This window comes from Capra hircus, chromosome 7 (genome assembly GCF_001704415.2).
Source record: "Capra hircus breed San Clemente chromosome 7, ASM170441v1, whole genome shotgun sequence".
Taxonomy (NCBI): domain Eukaryota; kingdom Metazoa; phylum Chordata; class Mammalia; order Artiodactyla; family Bovidae; genus Capra; species Capra hircus.
In genome coordinates, this window is record NC_030814.1 from 79,577,242 (window position 1) to 79,599,687 (window position 22,446).

Sequence of the window (22,446 nt, forward strand, 5' to 3'; positions counted from 1 at the left end):
TATGATTCAACATCACTTAAAACATTTTCAATGGAGATAGCAGCCTTTATGGGACTTTTGTAAAATGAAATGATACAACGTATAAAGTAGTTAGCAGTTACTTGTCATGAGTAAGCACTGGATACAAATTTTAGTTGCCATTATTATTTTAATTATTATTAAGTCAATATAGTTCCTTCCAGACATTCTCTAAATGCATCATCTTAAAAACGTGTTTTAATACATGTACACCCATGGCTGATTCATGTGAATGTATGGCAAAAACCACCACAATATTGTAAACTAATTAGCCTCCAATTAAAATAAATTTTTTTAAAAAGTAAGTAAAAAAAAAAAAGAAACAAAAAAAAAATTGAAGCTTTCTTTCTTCCTTTCTTGCCCCCCTCCTTCTTTGCTTTCCTCCTGTCATCCATCCTTTTCTTTTTTCTTGCTTCCTTTCTTTTTAACCATATCATTCTGGAGACAGTGTTCTGACGTTCATTATTTAAACTAGAAAGTGACTAGAAATTTCAGGTCACATTGGCTGAAGAACCAAATGAGAACCAAGTGAGAAAGGAAGCAAATCATGAAGGAGGTTGTTTGTTCCCCCTCTAATGTAAACTCGGGTCTCTATCCACAGCCTTAGGTTTTGAACATCATCAAAGACCACTTATCTGAATAACACAATAAGAATCCCTAAGATGTATATGTAAAGAACCTGCCTGCAAATGCAGAAGACGTAGGAGACGAGGATTCGATCCCTCGGTCAGGTTCGATCCCTCGGTCAGGAAGATCCCCTGGAGGAGAGCATGGCACCCCACTCCAGTACTCTTGCCTGGAGAATCCCATGGACAGAGGAGCCTGGCAGGCTACAGTCCATGGGGTTACAAAAAATCAGACATGACTGAAGTGACTTAGCATGTACGCAGGATGTATATGACGACACACTTAAATACTGAAAGATCTGATAGACATAAAGCTACATATCAGTTGATTCAAGAACTAACTTTCTTGTTCTGGAGCCAGAACCAAAGGGTTTTATCCTCTAGATCAGTGATTCTCAAAGTCTGATATTCCAGCCAATAGCATTAGCTTTATGGAGTACTGTTTAGAAAACCAAATTCTTGGACCCACCTTAGACCCTTTGATTCAGAGATGCTGAGGGTGAAGCCCAGAAATCTGTTCAAGCCTTCCAGAGGATTCTGAGGCACACTAGAACTTGAGAATTACTGCTTTCTATCAGTCAACTTTAACAGAAGGGCATAGTCCCACAGAGTGTGAAAAAAAGCATAAACAGATTGTCATCTCACCATGGGCTCATGACCAGATGGGGGAGAAAGGAAATGAGCTTTCATGGTTTGTAGCCAAGAGTTGGTTTCTCTAGCCATTTAGGCAAGTGGAGGAGATGGGTGGATGGAGGCACTGAAACAGCCAACAAGTCTTCAAGGAAACTGAGTCTGACTTTGCCCAGTAAACAAGGTCAAGTTAAATTAGCAAGTGGCTGTGACACTGGCAGCATGATCTGGGTGTGTGTTTGGTTGCATTATTCTGTCCTGAGAGATGTTATCATTCCCTCCCTCCCACTGGGCTGGCTGGATGTGCCCTCTTATTGATGGAAACAGGGACAGGACGGTTCAGTCACATCAAGGGAAGCCAGGCATCTAGGGATGGGGCTGCCAGGCGAAAGGGACACGCCAAGCCTTTGAAAACATATATTCCAAAGCCAATTACACACTAAAATTCAGATTGAACTTTGGTACCTCAACTTAAACTGCTGTATTTAATTGTATTACATCAGCCTATTTTAAATCTAAAGACTATCTAGATTTAAATCTTAAGATTTAACTTTAGATTTAAATCTAAAGATTAATCTAAAGGCTTTAAATATTTTGAGAATCTGACACCAAAGATAGAAAGCCTCATTATAATTGGTGCTGACCTGGAGGGTCTTGGCCCCATCCTAAAGGATTATCCTAGGGAATTCTCACAACACCCAACTGACAACTATAATTTTTTTAAATGTCCCCACAATTGCATCTTCATAGAGGTTTTAAAAATCATTGGAAAAAATTATCAGTATAATCTCTCCCAGTTATAATATGGTTTCTCAGATCCTTTTTAGGGCCATCTTGTATAACTAATTCATTAATCATTATATCACAATTAAATACAAAGAAGATTTAGGATTTTTAAATTAGAATATACCTTTAAACATAGAGGACAAGGGAAGGGAATGATATGTAAAGACTGCTTTTTCACTGGTAAAATGACAACTTTAATATAAAATACACTGAAGAATAAGATATTTTCACCATGGACACTTTTATGAGTAATGAACAAAAATGTCACAGTCCAACTCTATGTAAATAACATATGACTCTATGAATAGTATTCTTTTTCTATCTATGCAAATATTTTCCATTTATACTCTATGTGCCAAGATAAAACCACTCTTAAATTACTTCCTTAAAATGGCACCACCTTCTTTATTTCTTCTAAGCTGTATGTTTACTTTTAGCTAAAGATATTTTTGAAGTCTCAGCCTTCACTGGACATTGTTTAAGAAGAGAGTTAGATATTGAAATAAGAAAAAATTTAATTTAATAAAAACTCCCAAATGGATGGAATTTCTTCTGATTCTAGTTTACTGATTTGGTTTCCAAAAATACGTAAATATTATTCAAATATATAGAAACAGCTCTGTTGATAGAAGGAGAGTTCTCTGTGTGTTCTGCATGTACGTTGTTCTGAGTTCATGAGAAGTATTTTGACCAGCAGCTCACTCCAACAGCAGGGATTAAGTTTCTTAGTAAACTTAGGACTCTTTTAAGAGTTTATTAATACTTGTCTAATAATGGTGCTTTGATTAAGAAAATATAATTCCCATTCAAATATCATCAGATTCCCCACTGTTAGGGATGATTTAAGTGTGATATAACACATTAGTATCTGAGATTTCCTCATTAGTCTTAACTTTAAATAGATCATATATATGCTGGCTTGAAATAACAATACACGGAGCTCTTTCATGGTCAGATGAAAACTTTTCAGTATCAGTCCCAAGATCCCACCATCTTTAATACTTCTTAATGTCATTACTTTGCCAACAAAGGTCCGTCTAGTCAAGGCTATGGTTTTTCCAGTGGTCATGTATGGATGTGAGAGTTGGACTGTGAAGAAGGCTGAGCGCCGAAGAACTGATGCTTTTGAACTGTGGTGTTGGAGAAGACTCTTGAGAGTCCCTTGGACTGCAAGGAGATCCAACCAGTCCATTCTAAAGATCAGCCCTGGGATTTTTTGGAGGGAATGATGCTGAAGCTGAAACTCCAGTACTTCAGCCACCTCATGCGAAGAGTTGACTCATTGGAAAAGACTGTGATGCTGGGAGGGATTGGAGGCAGGAGGAGAAGGGGACGACAGAGGATGAGATGGCTGGATGACATCACTGACTCGATGGACGTGGGTCTGAGTGAACTCCAGGTGATGGTGATGGACAGGGAGGCCTGGCGTGCTGCGATTCATGGGGTCACAAACAGTCAGACACAACTGAGCGACTGAACTGAACTGAACTGAATGTCAGAAGAGTAGAGTGAACAGGAAGTGAAATGTGCCTCTCTTTAGCGCCATATGCCCTGCCACCCCCAGGCCATCATTCTGTCTCATCTGCTTAGAATTTAAGGAATGAGACTTCCATTTGATTATGTGCTTTATCTCATCTAATCTTTCCAAAAAGTCATTAAGTAATGGCTCAGATGGTAAAGAATCTGCCTGTAATGATGGAGACACAAGTTCAATCCCTGGTTGGGAAGATCCCCTTCAGAAGGGAATGGCTACCCACTCCAGTATTCTTGCCTGGTGAATTCCGTGGACAGAGGAGCCTGGTGGGCTACAGTCCATGGAGTCACAAAGAGTTGGACACGACTGAGTGACTAACACTTACACACTAAGTACTTTATCTCATCTGATCTTTGTAAAAAGCCATTAAGGAAGTTCCTGTTTTTACTCAGAAACTCCAAAGCTTCACTACCACACAATATTAGCAGAGACAGAGGAGCCTCAACTAGTTCATATTCATGAAATGTACAAGTATCACTCCCAAATTATGGAATCTACTGCACAGATCCTTCTTCCCAAAGACTATGATTTTTCATCATATTTGCCTTACAGTAATATTAGTCATGATAAAGAAGAAAAATCCTGCTCTCTGAGATTTTGTAGTTGTATTATTTAGGATTAGGTTTGGCTGTGTGTGACAAAAATTTCCAAGCAATGATGGCTTAAACAAAACAGGACTTCGTGTCTGTCTGATGTAAAAGCCTGGAGCCGATACAGCAGATTCTGAATCAGGGACTCAGGCCCTCTCTACCTGATTGCTTTACCAGTCCCAAGTTTACTTTCTGGTCCCAAATGGCTGTTGGAGTGCCAGCGATTATATTTGATCACATACTACTTCTATAGCCTGCAGAAATAGTAGGTGGGGGAAGGGTATATCTCCTTTTTTTTTTTTTTTAAATAAAGAAGTTGTACATAAAACTGTTTACATTATATGGGTTTCCTACATTGTAGGCAGAACACTTTACCGCCTGAGCCACGAGGGAAGTCTTACATTATATAGTATGGTCAGAAGTTAGTTACATGGCCACCCTTGGCTATTAGGGAGGAGGAAAAGTTCCCTTTCCTCTGAATTACCACGATGCTTGCTGAAGCCTGATGCTTATTATGAAGGAAGAATAGGGTATGATCAGATTTGGATTTAGGGGATCAGCACACAGTCTCTGCTCAAAGGGGGTCCGGGGGTGGGGGGGGTGGTTCATCCATGCTGAGAGGACAGCAGGGTGAACTCAGGACTATGAAGAAAAGGATAGCATACGTCCATAAAGGCCTGGGCCGAATGTAGTCAGATCTTTTAATTTTTTAAAGAGAAGCCAGGACACTGGATTTTTATGTGAAATTTCTTGATTTTTAATTACCAGTTGATTAAAATATTTTTTAAAAATGGTGTGGGCCAAATAAAACCCATCTGCGCCAAGGCCTCAGACTGACAGTTTGCTTCATTTGATCTAAAAGAACTGGTTTTGTTTCTTTTTTAGCTTTATTTTCAATTAAACAACATATTGACCGAGGAGTTCGATGTGTATGGTACCATGTTAAGGGCAATGAAAGACAAAAAGACGTAATCTTTCATTGGAACAAGGCAGTCTCTGATGTAGGAGACAGGGTTCATGACTAGAATTTTTTAAAAAAGAGGTTGCAGTAACTCATTTTTAGTTTTATTTCCTTTTGGTTTTGGCCCAGTTTCTTTACCTGACCCCCAACACCGTATCTTATTTCCTTTGATCTTTTCCCCAGTTTTAATAGTTTCCATTCCCACTTCAGTTCAACCAAGCAAATAATTCCATCCCTCAAAGTATGTATTTATAAATGCATCTCTTAGAAATATCAAATATTCTCTTCCTTATTTTGTTGCCAGTGTTTCTCTTCTACTGAAAAATTGCTTTAAGCCTTTCTTTACATGCTCTCATCCTTGTAAGTTTAACTATTTACACCTGTATGATATAATTTATATCTGAACTTGACTTTTTATCCTCAGAAGAATGTGTGATAGGACAAAACTTATTAATATGATTAATATGTAAGTGTCCACAACATTCGCTACTGCTCCTCCCAGCAGGCGAGAGACATGGCTAAAGCTGCCAGTACCACTCAGGCAGTTCTCTTGACTTGAGAAACTTCCCCTGCCCTGGAAGACCCAGGAGGCCCAATCCTCCCACTGTCCTCTGGTGCTGTCATAACTGGCAGACTGGAGTCAGAACCTGCTATATAATTTGCAGGGCCCAGAGTTTAGACTTGTAAAGAATTTCAAGACATTAACAGCAAAGCATTAAACTAAGCATGAGGTGCTTCTGAGTGCAGGGTGCTACGTTGGCTACGCAGCTCTCAGGGTGATGAAGTTGGCCGTGACTGTGGTTGCGGACCTGTGGACACTTGGAGCCAGAAAAGTTGCTGGAAGGCTGGTAGCAGGAAAACATGGCCCAGAGACATGGGATGAGGTTTTTCTTCTTCAGGGGCATTTTGGGGTGAGAGAAGTACAGAGGTCGTTTATAGTATGAGCAAAGGGAGGGAATGGAAAGTTAAAGACTTCTTGTTTGGAGTGTTATAATCTTCATGTCTCCCTTTGTCTCCCTTTAGGGTGTTCAAGATATAGAACTGAAAAAAAAAAGGAAAAAGAAAGTAGAGGTGAAGATGATAGATCTAGAGATAATCATATTAAGTGAACCTAAGTGAGACAGAGAAAGACAAATATCATATTGTATCACTTACATGTGAAAATGAAAATAATGATACAAATGAACTTATTTACAGAACAGAAATAGATTCACAGACAGAGAAAAATTTATGGTCACCAAAGGGGAAAGAAGGGGAGGGATAAATCTGGAATTTGGGATTGACACGTACATCAGTTCAGTTCAGTTCAATTCAGTCACTCAGTCATGTCCAACTCTTTGCGACCCCATGGACTGCAGCAGGCCAGGCCTCCCTGTCTATCACCAACTCCTGGAGTTTACTCAAACTCATGTCCATTGAGTCGGTGATGCCATCCAACTATCTCATTCTCTCTTGTCCCCTTCTCCTCAAGCCTTCAATCCTTCCCAGCATCAGGGTCTTTTTCAGTGAGTCAGTTCTTTGCATCAGGTGGCCAAAGTATTGGAGTTTCAGCTTCAGCATGAGTCCTTCCAATATTCAGGACTGATTTCCTTTAGGATTGACTGGTTGGATCTCCTTGCAGTCCAAGGGACTCTCAGGAGTCTCCTCGAAAACCACAGTTCAAAAGCATCAATTCTTTGGTGCTCAGCTTTCTTTATAGTCCAACTCTCAGGACTACTGGAAAAACTATAGCTTTGACTAGATGGACCTTTGTTGGCAAAGTAATGTCTCTGCTTTTTTAATATGCTATCTATGCTGACATGTATGTACATGTACTGTACATAAAACATAAATAATAAGAACCTACGATAGCAGAAAGTGAAGAGGAACTTAAAAGCCTCTTGATGAAAGTAAAAGAGGAGAGTGAAAAAGTTGGCTTAAAGCTCAGTATTCAGAAAATGAAGATCATGGCATCTGGTCCCATCACTTCATGGGAAATAGACGGGGAAACAGTGGAAAGTGTCAGACTTTATTTTTGGGGGCTCCAAAATCACTGCAGATGGTGACTGCAGCCATGAAATTAAAAGACGCTTACTCCTTGGAAGGAAAGTTATGACCAACCTAGATAGCATATTGAAAAGCAGAGACATTACTTTGCCAACAAAGGTCCGTTTAGTCGAGGCTATGGTTTTTCCAGTGGTCACATATGGATGTGAGAGTTGGACTGTGAAGAAAGCTGAGTGCTGAAGAACTGATGCTTTTGAACTGTGGTGTTGGAGAGGACTCTTGAGAGTCCCTTGGACTGCAAGGACATCCAACCAGTCCATTCTGAAGGAAATCAGTCCTGGGATTTCTTTGGAAGGAATGACGCTAAAGCTGAAACTGCAGTATTTTGGCCACCTGATGCGAAGAGTTGACTCATTGGAAAAGACTCTGATGCTGGGAGGGATTGGGGGCAGAAGGAGAAGGGGACGAAGGAGGATGAGATGGCTGGATGGCATCACGGACTCGATGGACGTGGGTCTGACTGAACTCCGGGAGTTGGTGATGGACAGGGAGGCCTGTGTACTGCGATTCGTGGGGTCGCAAAGAGTCAGACAGAACTGAGCGACTGAACTGAACTGATATAGCACAGGGAAATATATTTAATATAATAGCCTATAATGGGAAAGAATCTGAAAAAAATACATATACATGTATATATGCGTAACTTTGCTGCATACCTAAAACATTATAAATCAACTATACCTGAATTAAAATTTTAAATTAATTATTTTTAAAAAGAAGTAGAAATGAAGAAACAGTTATTTTAAAAGGTTGTTTTATTCTGTAGGAGTCTGTGCCATTCAGGGAGTGAGAGACATGGGGGTCGTAACTATATATCATTTTAGAGTTAGTAGCCATCTCACTATTTAGGGGATTGCTGACATTTTCAGAGTCATGGCAGTTTGTTGGCATTGATGACCTGTGATAAAGAAAACACGATGCTTCACTGACTTCCTTCCTTCCTTTAACAAATGTGAAGTCTTCATTATCTTCCAGTAAGATGCTTAAATATTTTCACTTAATTATTGTTAAAGTTAAGCAACCAACTGATTACTTTTCCAATACAATTGCAAAGAAGATCATAATGAGTCTTGTTTCTTCATAACTGTTACCCTGTATGCCACTTCACTCACCAGAAGCTATGTTCAAGGACAAGGTCTGTTTAGGTCTTCTCAACTTGTTCCCCATTACCTCCTACACATTTGTCTGTCTGTGGCTGCCTACCGTCTTCACTCTTTTCTCTATGCCTCCTAGATCCCCAATTCCCATCCAAATGCTCTTACATCATCAATCTCTGCCCCAAAAGTTCCTTCAGCCTCCTTTACTGGAGTAACATGTCACTTTTCACCAAAAATATAGTTCATATAGGTTCTAAATATCACTTTACTGCTACTGCTAAGTCTCTTCAGTCATGTCCAATTCTGTGCAACCCCATAGACAGCAGCCCACCAGGCTCCATCCCTGGGATTCTTCAGGCAAGAACACTGGAGTGGGTTGCCATTTCCTTCTCCAGTGCATGAAAGTGAAAAGTGAAAGTGAAGTCGCTCAGTCGCGTCTGACTTTTAGCGACCCCATGGACTGCAGCCTATCAGGCTCCTCCATCCATGGGATTTTCCAGGCAAGAGTACCGGAGTGAGGTGCCATTGCCTTCTCCGAAATATCACTTTATGTATGTGCTAAGTCACTTCAGTCATGTCGTGTCCAACTCTTTGCGACCCTAAGGACTGTAGCCCGCCAGGCTCCTCTGTCCATGGGATTCTCCAGGCAGGAATACTGGAGTGGGTTGCCATGCCCTCCTGCAGGGGATCTTCCCATTGCAAGGATTGAACCCAGGTCTCCTGTGGCTCCTGCATTGCAGGCAGATTCTTTACTGCTGAACCACCAGGGAAGACCTAAATATCACTTTAATACTATCGATTTTTAATCCCCTCTGGAAGAAGTCTCTTCTTGGAGATTCATGCAACTTGCTATCCCTCCTTGTCATTGGAAACCATCTGATTCTGGTCACTCCTCCCTGTTGAGGGAAGCTCAAAATCCTTAGCTGCCTTTTCTCCCCACCAAGCTCATCCCCAAAATATTTAGCCTTGAATCAGCCCTATCATCCACCTCACTCCTTCACCTCCAGGGCCAGACTATAGGAGAAAATCACGTAAGTGTTGGGATTATTGCTGCCAGAAACATACAGCCTCCACCTCAATAGGCTTCCAGTAGTATTTGCCACTTCCCCGTATGTCTCTGGTGAATGTTCTCATCAAATCCTCACAAGATCTACTGAAAATATTTGGAATTGCCATCTATGCTGGTACTGGCTTCTTTTTGCTTATATAGTAACCTTTCCTATCCCAATAAATAAATATATTTACATACGTGGGCTTCCCTCATAGCTCAGTTGGTAAAGAATCCACCTGCAATGCAGGAGATCTCGGTTCAATTCCTGGGTCAGGAAGAATTGCTGGAGAAGGGATAAACTACCCACTCCAGTATTCTTGGGCTTCCCTTGTGGCTCAGCTGGTAAAGAATCTGCCTGCAATGCAGGAGACCTGGGTTCAATCCCTGGTTTGGAAAGATACCCTAGAGAAGGGAAAGGTTACCCACTCCAGTATTCTGGTCTGAAGAACTATACAGCCCATGGGGTCTCAAAGAGTAAGACGCGATTGAGCAACTTTCACTTTCATCAGTTCAGTTAAGTCGCTCAGTTGTATCCAACTCTTTGTGACCCCATGGACTGCAGTACACCAGGCCTCCCTGTCCATCACCAACTCCCAGAGCTTACTCAAACTCATGTTCATCGAGTTGATGATGCCATCCAACCATCTCATCCTCTGTCGGCCCCTTCTCCTCCTACCTTCAATCTTTCCCAGCAACAGGGTCTTTTCAAATAAGTCAGTTCTTCATATCAGGTGGCCAAAGTATTGGGGTTTCAGCTTCAGCATCAGTTCTGCCAATGAATATTCAGGACTGATTTCCTTTAGGATGGACTGGTTGAATCTCCTTGCTGTCCAAGGGACTCTCAAGAGTCTCCTCCAACACCACAGTTCAAAAGCATCAATTCTTCAGCACTCCATTTTGTTTATAGTCCAACTCTCACATCCATACATGACTATTGGAAAAACCATAGCTTTGACTAGACAGACCTTTGTCCTTCATTACCAAAGTAATATCTCTGCTTTTTAATATGCTGTCTAGGTTGGTCATAACTTTTCTTCCAAGGAGCAAGCGTCTTTTAAGTTCATGGTTGCAGTCACCAACTCCAGTGATTTTGGAGCCCCCCAAAAGAAAGTCAGTCACTATTTCCACTGTTTCCCCATCTAGTTGCCATGAAGTGATGGGACCAGATGCCATGATCTTCATTTTCTGAATGTTGAGCTTTAAGCCAACTTTTTCACTCTCCTCTTTCACTTTCATCAAGAGGCTCTTTAGTTCTTCACTTTCTGCCATAAGGATGGTATCATCTGCATATCTGAGGTTATTGATATTTCTCCCAGCGATCTTGATTCTAGCTTGTGCGTCTTCCAGCCCCGCATTTTTCATGACGTACTCTGCATGTAAGTTAAATAAGCAGGGTGACAATATACAGCCTTGATGGACTCCTTTCCAATTTGGAACCAGTCTGTGTTCCATGTCCAGTTCTAACTGTTGCTTCTTGACCTGCATACGGATTTCTCAGGAAGCAGGTCAGGTGGTCTGGTATTCCCATCTCTTGAAGAATTTTCCACAGTTTGTTATGATCCACACAGTCAAAGACTTTGGTATAGTCAACAAAGCAGAAATAGATGTTTTTCTGGAACTCTCTTGCTTTTTCCATGATCCAGCAGATGTTAGCAATTTGATCTCTGGTTCCTCTGCCTTTTCTAAATCCTATTTAAACATCTGGAAGTTCACGGTTCACATACTGTTGAAGCCTGGCTTGGAGAATTTTGACCATTACTTTGCTAGCATGTGAGATGAGTGTAACTGTGAAATAGTTTGAACATTCTTTAGCATTGCCTCTCTTTGGGATTGGAATGAAAACTGATCTTTTCCAGTCTGGTGGCCACTGATGAGTTTTCCAAATTTGCTGGCATATTGAATGCAGCACTTTCACAGAATCATCTTTTAGAATTTGAAATAGCTCAATTGGAATTCCACCAACTCCACTAGCTTTGTTCATAGTGATGCTTCCTAAGGCCCACTTGACTTCACATTCCAGGAGGTCTGGCTCTAGGTGAGTGATCACACCATCATGGTTATCTGGGTCATGAAAATCTTTTCTGTATAGTTCTTCTGTGTATTTTTGCCACCTCTTCTTAATATCTTCTGCCTCTGTTAGATCCATACCCTTTCTGTCCTTTATTATGCCCATCTTTGCATGAAATGTTCCCTTGGTATCTCTAATTTTCTTGAAGAGATCTCTGCTGCTGCTGCTGCTGCTGCTGCTGCTAAGTCGCTTCAGTCGTGTCTGACTCTGTGCGACCCCATAGACAGCAGCCCACCAGGCTCCCCCGTCCCTGGGATTCTCCAGGCAAGAACACTGGAGTGGGTTGCCATTTCCTTCTCCAGTGCATGAAAGTGAAACGTGAAAGTGAAGTCGCTCAGCCGTGTCCAACTCTTCGCGACCCCATGGACGGCAGCCCATCAGGCTCCTCCATCCATGGGATTCTCCAGGCAAGAGTACTGGAGTGAGGTGCCATTGTCTTCTCCGGAAGAGATCTCTAGTCTTATAAAGTTGGGTGTGGACTTTTTCATTTTCTGCCCCTCTATTTATTAACAAGTCTGTAACTACATCCACCCTGTAGTAAACTGATTGCATTAATGAACCAAATTAGTGACTTCCTTTTTCCACACCCTTTGCCCTATAATTTTGTAGTCACTTCTCATTCTGATCCTAGGCTTGGCTATGTGACTTTCTATTGTGAAGATTGCAAAGTACCTGTATGTCTCTACCTTCTTTTTTGAAATCCTATCATAGCCTTGCAAAGAAGCCCAGACTAAAAATACAAAAAAAAAAAAAAAAAAAGAGAGAGAGAGAGAGAGTGAGAGAAATAAAAGAGAAAAGAAGCCCAGTCTAAGAGTATGAGAGTATATGGAGCAGAGCTAAACTGTCCTATCCCAAAGCATCCTTGTCAGCCAGCCCTTAGACTTATCCTTCAGCTGACCACAGATAAATGAACAATCCTTATGATAAAATTCGCCACAACTGGTCCAGCAGAGCTAAGTTGTAGACCTGCAGACTCATGAGAAATAAGAAATGGTTGTTGTTTTCAGTGACTAAGATTTGGAATGATTTGTTATGCACAAAAGCTAATACAGGCTCTAAATGTCTCTTTCTCCATACAAAAGGATGAAGTAAAACTTCTCTTTCTTAAGGCACATTCTTCTAGTTGCTTTTATCCTATTCCTGCCTGTATGCTTCAGATCTCAACCATTCCAATTATTTCTCTATTATTATATTTTCATCTTATTGTCATCTTTTCACCTCTTTCCATAATATATAAACATGTTTAAATCTAATTAAAATAAAACATACACACAAAAAAGTAAGCCTGTGTCTTTAGCAAGTTACTGACCTATTCTATTATTGCTTCCATTTATATATTTTAAAAGAATAGTCTATACGTGTGTATTTGTCTGGATTTGCCATAGAAACAGAACCAACAGGATGTGTTACATATAGAGAGAGATTTATTTTAAGGAACTGACTTATGCAATTGTAGAGGCTGGCATACATGCATGCTAAGTTGCTTCAGTCATGTCTGACTCTTTGCAAGCCATGAACTGTAGCCTGCCAGGCTCCTGTCCTTGGGATTCTCCAGTTTTGGCAAGAAAACTAGAGTGGGTTGCCATGCCCTCCTCCAGGGAATCTTTCCAACACAAGGATGGAACCCAGGTATCTTATGTTTCCTGCATTGGCAGGTGGGTTCTTTACTACTAGCGCCACCTGGGAAGCCCTCTGTTGTTGTTGTTCAGTTGCCCAATCATGCGAACTCTTTGTGACCCCATGGACTGCAGCACGCCAGGCCTTCCTGTCCCTCACCATCTCCTGGAGTTTGCCCAAGTTCATGTTCATTGCATCAGTGATGTCCTCTAGCTATCTCATCACTAAGGGCAGCCTTTAGTGAGTCCAAAATCTGATAAGGTAGGTCAGTGGGCTGGAGACTCAGCGAAGAGTTGCAGTTCAACCCCAAAGGCAGAGGTCTATTGGCAAAATTGCTTCTTGCTTGGGGGAGGTCAGTCTTTGGTCTATTAAGGCCTTTACCCGATTGGATGAGGCCCACCCACATAATGGTGAGTAATCTGCTACTAAAAGGCCACTGATTTACAGGTTCATTTCATCCCCAAAACACTTTCACAGAAACATCCGTGTAATACTTCACCAAATATTTGGGCACTGTGGTCCAGCCAAAGGAACACATAAAATCAGCCATCACAACTTGCTGTCTTCATTTTCTGTACTCATTAATCATTCACCTTTTCAGTTACCACCTTATTAATATACCGAGGCAATGGATACTGCCAAACACTCTTTTCTTTTGTTCCTTTACTTCCTTTTGCCTCCTTCCTACCTCGCTTCCTATCTATTTGCTGCTTTTTAGTTTTCTTTATGCCACCTCTTCCTTTATCTGCTTCTTAATGATGCTTAGGGTTGTGCTTCCCAGACTACCTGGCCCATATCATATACTAGTGGTATTAACTACCAAATTTATATCTTCCATTTAGCCCTCTCTTCTGAGTTTCATATATTCATTCATTTATTCACTGAAGGTATTAACAGCATACTATATATTTTATTGAGTACTAAACACAATTGGGGTGTGTGGCAACCTCTGAAATGACCCCCAAGATCCCTGCCTCCTATTAATCATATCCCCCATTTAATCCCTTCCCTGTAATGTGAGCTTCTAAAGAACAGAACACAGCAAAAGTGATGAGATGCCACTTCTGAGATTAGGTTACAAAAAGACTCTGGCTTCTGTCTTGTTCACCCTCTCCTGTCCTTTCCTGGCTCACTCTATCTTTCTTAGAGTCCTCATGTAGGGGAAGCAAGCTGACAGCTGTTTGAAAAACCTTATGGTTTAAATAGTCAGTGGGAATTTGTTGTATGAGGCAGGGAGCTCAAATATGGTGCTCTGTGACAACTCAGAAGGGTGGGATGGGGTGGAAAGTGGGAGGGAGGTTCAAGAGGGAGGGGACGTATGTATACCTATGGCTGATTCATGTTGATGTATGGCAGAAACCAACACAATATTGTTAAAACAATTATCCTCCAATTAAAAACAGAAACAAAACAAAAGCTTTATGTAGAGGCTTGTATGCAAGGGAACTCAGTCTCCAGATAACAGCCAGCAAGGACCTGAGACCTGCCACCAGTCACATGAGTGAGCGTGGAAGCAGGTCCTCTCCCAATTGAGTCTTGCTTGAATTGGTTGCCACTCTGCTAGATACCTTTACTGCAGTCCTGTAAGACACCTTGAGTCAGAGGCACTCAGCTAAGTTGCAGCTGGATTTTTGACCCACAGAAATTATGAGAAAATAAATATTTATGATTTTAGGCTGCTAAGGTTGGTATAATTTGGTTTACAGTGATTGATGACTAGTAGAGGACTACCCTGTATATTGTCACCCAGCTATGGTTTTTTCAGTAGGCATGTATGGATGTGAGAGTTGGACAATAAAGAAGACTGAGTGCCAAAAAATTGATGCTTTTGAACTTTGGTGCTGGAGAAGACTCTTGAGAATCTCTTGGACACCAGGGAGATCAAATCAGTCAATCCTAAAGGAAATCAACCCTAAGGAAAGGAATATTCATTGGAAGGACTGAAGCTGAAGCTCCAAAACTTTGGCTACATGACATGAAGAGCCGACTTATTAGAAAAGACCCTGATGCTGAGAAAGACTGAAGGCAGGAGGAGAAGGAGACAGCAGAGGATGAGATGACCGGATGGTATCACTGACTCAATGGACATGAGTTTGAGCAAACTCCAGGAGATGGTGAAGGACAGGGAAGCCTCATGTGCTACAGTCCACGGGGTTCCAGAGTCAGACACGACTGAGTGACTGACTACCCAGGATTCAAAGTCAAATAAGAAAGAGCCCTGACATGCAACAATCCTGCAGACTATCAAGGGTGATGGAAAAGTGGTCATGATCACACTACAGTATAATAGGTGTTATAGAAACATGCACAGTGAGTGATGGGAGCACAGAGAGAAGAGAATTTCCATCCTACTTGAAGACTGAAGGTTTTAACTGGCAGATTTTGTTTTTGTCATTGAATGAGCAGGCTAAGTCATTTGATCAAAACGAGGAGAAATGGTGATGGGATACCTGATGAGAAAGTGAATTTTTAGAACCTCTACTGGAAAGAATGGTTGAAAGATTTAGAAAAGAAGCCAGTGATGATATCTAGGCTGTGAGGAGTTTGGTTAAGAATCATGGACTTGCAGAATCACCAGTTGAGACTGGGGTTTACTTTTTTTCAAAATGTTCTTGGCAATATGGATATAAGATTGTAGAAGTTGATAATTGGATTTAGGATCTCAGAGAAGACAAAACAGAAAAACAAAGGATGAGGAAGAAAAAGAGCAAGACAATTTTTATAGTCCCAGTGGAGTTTAGGTTGGATAGAGAAAGTAAGACAATCAAAGCTGCTAAGAGTTTGGGGAAATGTCACCAAATCTGACCTCCTACCAATCACTAGGGTCAAGGGAGTCAATGCCAGGTTTGACTTAAACCTAGGTCATATACTCCAGTCCTGAGTTGGAGGAAACTACTAGCTGAGAGTGGGAAAGAATGATTATGCCGAAGGAAATTCAGGTTTGCTACCATGAGAAGAGTGAATGGATGCTTTATAGCAGAGACTGCTGGTTTCCTACAGTGGTGTTCATTTCTTCCAGAGTAAGAGAACCTTCTTAGGGGTGGGAGAAGCACATAATGATAGTATTTACTAGTCTCCTGCAGCTAGGAACAGCCAAGCAACTAATAAGCTGATCAAAGGGATATGGACAGAAGTGGTGTGTGTGCCATTTCTGGACCATGTTCTTAAAGGGGATGGGATGTCATTCCATTTCCCTTTATTCCTTTGCTGTCTGCTCGAATATGGTTGTGGTGTTGAGCCAACTTGAACCATAAGGAAGACATTCTATTCCTAGGGAGGGCAGAACAACAGGAGTCTGTAATCCCTGGATAATGTCATGGATCCTTTGTCATCCTACATGAGGAATAATTAAACTACAGTTTTTAAAAAGCCTCTTTTAATGTGGTTCTGTTACAAGTGACTGGACCTACCTTTCAACTAAATCAGATGTCCAGTAAAAAAGATATGCTGGGAATATAAATGACCATAGCATAAGACAGAAAGCAGTAAGCAATAAACAGAGGCACTGATAAACAGGATACAGAGAAAAATCACTTCAAGCCAGACTGTGAACTTTCAAAAGAGATTAAAGTTTCTGATCAGTGACAGACCACAGACTGTCCATAGGTAGTGGAATGCAGGCGGGGGAATGTGCCTCAACAGCTGGTTATTGCAGACAGGCCGGCGGCAGTGGTGACGGTGATGCGGCATGACAGTGACAACTGGCCCATGCATCCAGCTCATCCAAGCAACATTTGGGCCTTGATATACTTATTTAAATTAGTTGTGGTTTGGGTTGATGCTTCTTGACAATGATCATAAAAATTAAGAAATAGGGGTGGAAGAAATCCTAGCGACTAGGAAAACCGTCTGCTCAATGCACTTCAAAAGACAATAATAATTACAGTGATGCTAAGTAAGTCTTGTACATAGCCAGTAAAACCCAGGACTTCTAACTCCCCGGCCATTGAGGGCTGAAGGCTTCTATATACTTACTTTGTAAAGAATCCCTGTGAAGGTTTCTTCTCCAGCAAAATACTAACCTCAGGTTGCTATCTGCAATGCCCATCGGTTACTCTAGTGGACGGTGGTGGTGGTGGTTTAGTCGTTGTGTCCAACTCTTGCAACCACATGGACTGTAGCCCGCCAGGCTCCTTCGTCCATGGGATTTCCCAGGCAAGAATATTGGAATGGATTGCCATTTCCTTCTCAGAGAATCTTCTCAACCCAGGGATGGAACCTACACCTGCATTGCAAGCGGATTCTTTTACCGCTGAGCCACGAGGGAAGCCTTGGTGGATAGTACTGAGACAGAACATTTCCATCATGTCTCAAAGCTCTACAGAACAGCCCAGAGATCTAAGAGAGATGTCTCTCTCTCCTGCCGATCCTCAATCTTGCCCTCAGTCTGTGCATAACCCAAACCCAAAGATTGGTCCCCAAGTTCTTCCACTTCCTAAAGAAGATTTAAAACTGGTAACAACAAAAGTCGTTTGGCCTAGTCCCGCTAAGAAGGGGACACGGTAATAGAACGCCAAGATTCTTCCACAGCAGTCAGGAGAGCAAGTGGGCGGTAAAAAAGTAGCCGGGACCAGACGTGGGGGTGGAAGGAGACGCAAAGGGGCGGGGAGGAGCGCCGCGCGCTCGGACTGACGCCTGCACGAGACCGGGGGCGGGGCCGCGCGCCGCTGGGCGGGGCCGCGCGCGGCGGGCCAGGGAGGAGGGGGAGCCCGGCGGCCGGCGCGCTAGCCTAGCCGTGCGTGCTCACGTGACAGGTCCGCGAGGTCCCGCTCGCGCAGTCGTCTGGGCGAGCGAAGATGGCGGCCGAGAGGGAACCTCCTCCGCTAGGGGACGGGAAACCCACCGACTTTGAAGAGCTGGAGGACGGAGAGGACCTGTTCACCAGCACTGTCTCCACCCTAGAGGTGAGACCGCGTCGCCGTGGGTGCTGCGCTCCGTTGCTGCCGCCCGTCTCACCTTTTGGTGCTTGCCCTGCCTCGACTTGACCCTCCGCGTCCCCCCCACCCCAACCCCCAGGTTTGCAAGGACCTGGTTGGGGCGACACCTGTGACGCGGGCCGCACCTCGCGTACCTGTCATTGGGCCGGAGTTGGCCTGGGCGGCCAGGCCTGCTTAGGAGAGCGAACTGCGGGGCCGGGGGCCGACCTGATCCCCTGAGGGCCGGGACCGGACGGAGCATCGAGTGTCCTCTCCCCGCTCAGCTGGCCCTCCGCGGTGTCACTTGCGCCTCTCCTTCCAGAGCTCTGAAGGTCTTGCCCTGGGTCTCAGCACACCTCCTGGCGCTGCCGGGCAACCTCCGCAGCCTCTTTCAAGAGGTGCTTGCTTTTCCCTTCCCAAGGGAGGGTGTGCCTCTGAAAAGGGAGAGCAGTGAAGAGAGCGCGCTGAGTAGCCGGGGCGCTGGAGGGACCGTGCGAATGCACTTTTTTCCCGGTCTTGGACCATCAAGGACTGCTAGTTCCCCTTGAGGGAGGTACCTCTGTTTTAGACTGTTAAATAGGCAAATGAATTTGGCCGGTTTTGCTTGTGTTTAGTTTCTAAGCCTTTTAAGGATCATAGTGTTGATAAAATACAAAGTTGAAGGCAGGGAGTAGTCCAGGAAACTGCTAGGCAGTGGGGGAAGTATTTTTTTTTAAGTTACCAGGGGAGAAATAACAGATCCTCACTCCTTTTTCCTCTTTTCTCGCATGATCAGCGATCTCTGAAGCTACGTGTTCCTGTTTTTGTCAAAGGAAACGCCCTCTATGAACTTAACTGTATTGGGCCTCCTGAATCTAGTTCATGTTTCAATTGCTTTGCCTTTGATGAGAGCACACACACCTGATAGCCGAACTTTAAGTGTGTGTATGTGTATTAAAATATAAGCAAATTTCCCAAAGAATTGTTTACCTTAGACTGTGAAAGTGAAATCGCTCAGTCGTATCCGACTCTTTGTGACCCCATGGACTGGAGCCTACCAGGCTCCTCTGTCCATGGGATTTTCCAGGCAATAGTACTGGAGTGGATTGCAATTTCCTTCTCCGGGGGATCTTCCCGACCCAGGGATCGAACCCGGGTCTCCCACATTGTAGACAGACGCTTAACCGTCTGACCTTAGACTTCCTTATAAAGTGCTTTTTTAATAAGCTTCCCTAGCTTGATCCACTCCGCACCAAATTAATTGAAAATTATGGTAGAATATCCTTTATTTAGCTTTCAGTTGCGTGGAACTGGTAACTTCCCTGACCGTTTTCAGGACTGACCGTATTCTGCTAATTGTATATGCCTGTTCCTGGCCAAACCTCACCTCTCCTCAAGATTTTAGGCTTCTTGGGGCCAGGGATAGTACCTGGATCATCTCTGTGTTCCTCATAAAATCTTGATCATTTGCATTTTGCAAATATTTGTTGAATGAATTGTCAAAACCAGCATCTCCTAAGATTTAATAAAAATTATCGTGCACAGCAAATTACCTTTTGGGGGTAGTATCCTTGTAGTCCTTTATACTTTACAGCTACATGACATGTTTTGAAAGGTAATGTCTATGCAGGATTGTAAGACCTGTATTCCCTGTGGGGCTACAAAGATTTTCCGCCAAGAAGGATCAGAATAAACTTAACATTAGTGTAAACTGGAATATTGTGATCACTAAGCATTCTGTTTAATCGAGGTCTTTTTAAAGTTGAGTGAAAGGAACTACAGTTTCTATTTCCCATTTGGGTGGGACTGTTTAATAAGGCTGTGTGTTCCCCACCCCTCTCCCCAGTTAAAGTCTATAGAGCACTGAGTATGAATAAATGTATTGTGGTTAGTGCATTATGAAAGCTTTCTAAAAAGTTGGATTTGATTATTCATCTAAACCCTTTATTTCATGAGACTCAGGATATTTTAAAGTAGTATAACTGTGAGGCTTATAAATTCAGAATTATTATTATTTTTTGCTTTTCAAGCTATTTTGGGAAGGGTACATAGCAGTACTTATTAGTATACCAAAGCTGCTCTAAAGGAATATTTTTTCAGCATGTCACTTTTCTTTTGAATAGAATAGTGCTTCTCAAACCTCAGTGTGGAGGAGAAACTATAGGATTCTTGTTTAAAATGCAGATATCTTTGTCTCACTAGAATCTGCATCTTTTCTGAGTGTTCTGTATCATTGCTTTTCAAACTTCATATGTCAGTTACCTGGAGATCTTGTTAAAGTGCAAATTTTGATTCTGTAGGGCTGGGATAAACCAGTGTCCTGCATTTTTAACAAACTCTTATTGTGACATTGCTTCAAGTCCACAGACAAGGGTGAGTTGCAAAGCTCCAGGTGATTCTGATGCAGATCATCTGCTTTAAATAGTTATTACCTAAGCTATAAAGTGTAATAGTCATAAAAATGAACGTCTTTCTATTAAAAAAAAAAAAGAGTTTTTAAAGTGTTCATGTAGGAACTTTATCCTTTGAGGGCATTGGGAGTAAAAAAATCAATTGAAATCCATATAAGTAAAAATTAAATTATACACAGCTTCAATATCATAATTATTAACCTTGTAATGACTGTACAACATAGTATATATGTATGCTGTGAGTATATTTTAATCCCAGTATTAAAATCATTTCTTTTCAAAATGAACAGTCACATAAAGCCCTGGTCAGGAGTTAAAGCATATTTGAAACATCTAGTTGTATGCTTCTGTTGTGACTGTGAAACACGGTGGTGAAGGGCGGGCATAGGGGACACGGAAAGAAATGAGAAGGGAAAAAAATCTGGCAAAAGCTTGTTCTTTTTTGGTACTTGAGAGGCTTTAGATGGTTTTGCAATGCTGCCTTTAAAAAATGATATAGTCCTAAGGTTAAGAGGTGCTTGCCCTAAAGTAGCATGAAGTAGTAAGACTATACCTTTAAAAAGTCAGGAGATTTATGTATTACTTGCCTGTTCTTTTCTTTCTTTATTTTTGGTTGCCCTGGGTCTCTGTTGCCATGCGAGGGCGTGCTCTAGTTGTGAGGAGCGGGGTCTCCTCTCCAGGTAGTCACTTCTAGATGCATGGGCTTCAGTAGTCCGGCTCCCAGGCCCTAGAGCACAGGTCTGGTGGTCGTGACACACAGGCTTAGTTGCTCCGCAGCATATGGAATCTTCCTGGATCAGGGATTGAACCTATGTCTCCTACATTGGCAGGTGATTCTTATCCACTGAGCCACCAGGGAAGCCCTGTTCCTTTTTTTTTTTAAAATTTTTGTTAGAGTAAATTAATAGTTGATTTGCAGTGTTGTTCATTTTTTAGTTCATAGACCATACAGTTCACCCATGTAATATGTACAGTTTTATGTGTTTTGGTATATTCACAGATATTGCAACATTTTTATTACCTCAGAAAGAAACCCTGTACCCTTTAACTATCACCCGCATCCCCATTCCATAAACCCTAGGCAACTACTAATTCACTTTCTATCTATATGTTTCCTATTCTGGACCTCATATGAGTGAATCATGTAATATGTGGTCTTTCGTGACTGACTTTTTTCACTTAACCTGATGTTTTCAGAGTCTATGTATGTCCTCCTTTTTATGCTTGAATAACATTCCATTGTGTGGCTATACCATATTTTGTTTATCCATTTTGTCATTTGTTGGACATTTGCATTGTTTCCACATTTTGCATATTATTATTGCTAGATCATATGATGACTCTGCTTTTAATCAGTTGAGGAATTGCTGGAGTTTCTCAAAATGGCCACACCATTTTACATTCCCACCAGCCATGTATGAGGGAACCCATTTTTTCACATCCTCACCAATGCTTGTTGTTATTTGACTTTTTTATTCTATCCATCATAATGCTTGAGAGATGGTATCTTAGTGTGGTTTTGATTATATTTTCTTTTTTTATGAATTTAAGTTTTTATTTGGGTATTTCACTGTAGTACTATGACAACAAAAATCACGTCTGTATACCAGAACATACATATATCAACAGTGAGACTGATTATATTTTCTTTAAGACTAAATTAAGTCTTTCTTAAAGATTATATTTTCTTTTCATGTTCTTGTTGGCCATTTGTACATTATGAAGAAATGTCTGTTCAGAGCCTTTGCTCATTTTTTAGTTGGGTTGTCTTTTTATTTATAAAAAATTTTTTGTGTATTCTAGATACAAGTTCTTTGTCAGATACATGATTTGCAGAGGTTCTCCCATTCCATGAATTGTCTTTTCATTTCCTCTGGTGTCCTCTGAAGCACAAGCTTTTGAAAAACTTGATGAAATTCAGTTCATCTACTTTTTATTTTGTTGCTCATGCTTTCAGCGTCATATATAAGAATCCCCTGCCAAATCCAAGATCATGCAGGTTTCCTCTAAGAGTTTTATAGTTTCGGCTTTGATTTGTTTTGAGTTAACATTTGTATATGGTATGAGAGAAACTTTTTTTTTTTTTGCTTGTGGCTATCCAGTTGTCACAGCACCA

At 41.8% G+C, this 22,446-nt stretch overlaps 1 protein-coding gene across 1 annotated transcript in view; it reads left to right on the plus strand.

Moving 5' to 3' along the window:
• Positions 17,763 to 22,446, plus strand: part of SNX2 (sorting nexin 2) — a 61,524-nt gene continuing 56,840 nt past the window's right edge. Inside the window, exon 1 of the mRNA XM_018050677.1 lies at positions 17,763 to 17,928. Within this exon, the coding sequence (XP_017906166.1) occupies positions 17,821 to 17,928 (108 nt within the window). The 5' untranslated portion in view covers positions 17,763 to 17,820. The remainder of the gene's footprint in view (positions 17,929 to 22,446) is intronic.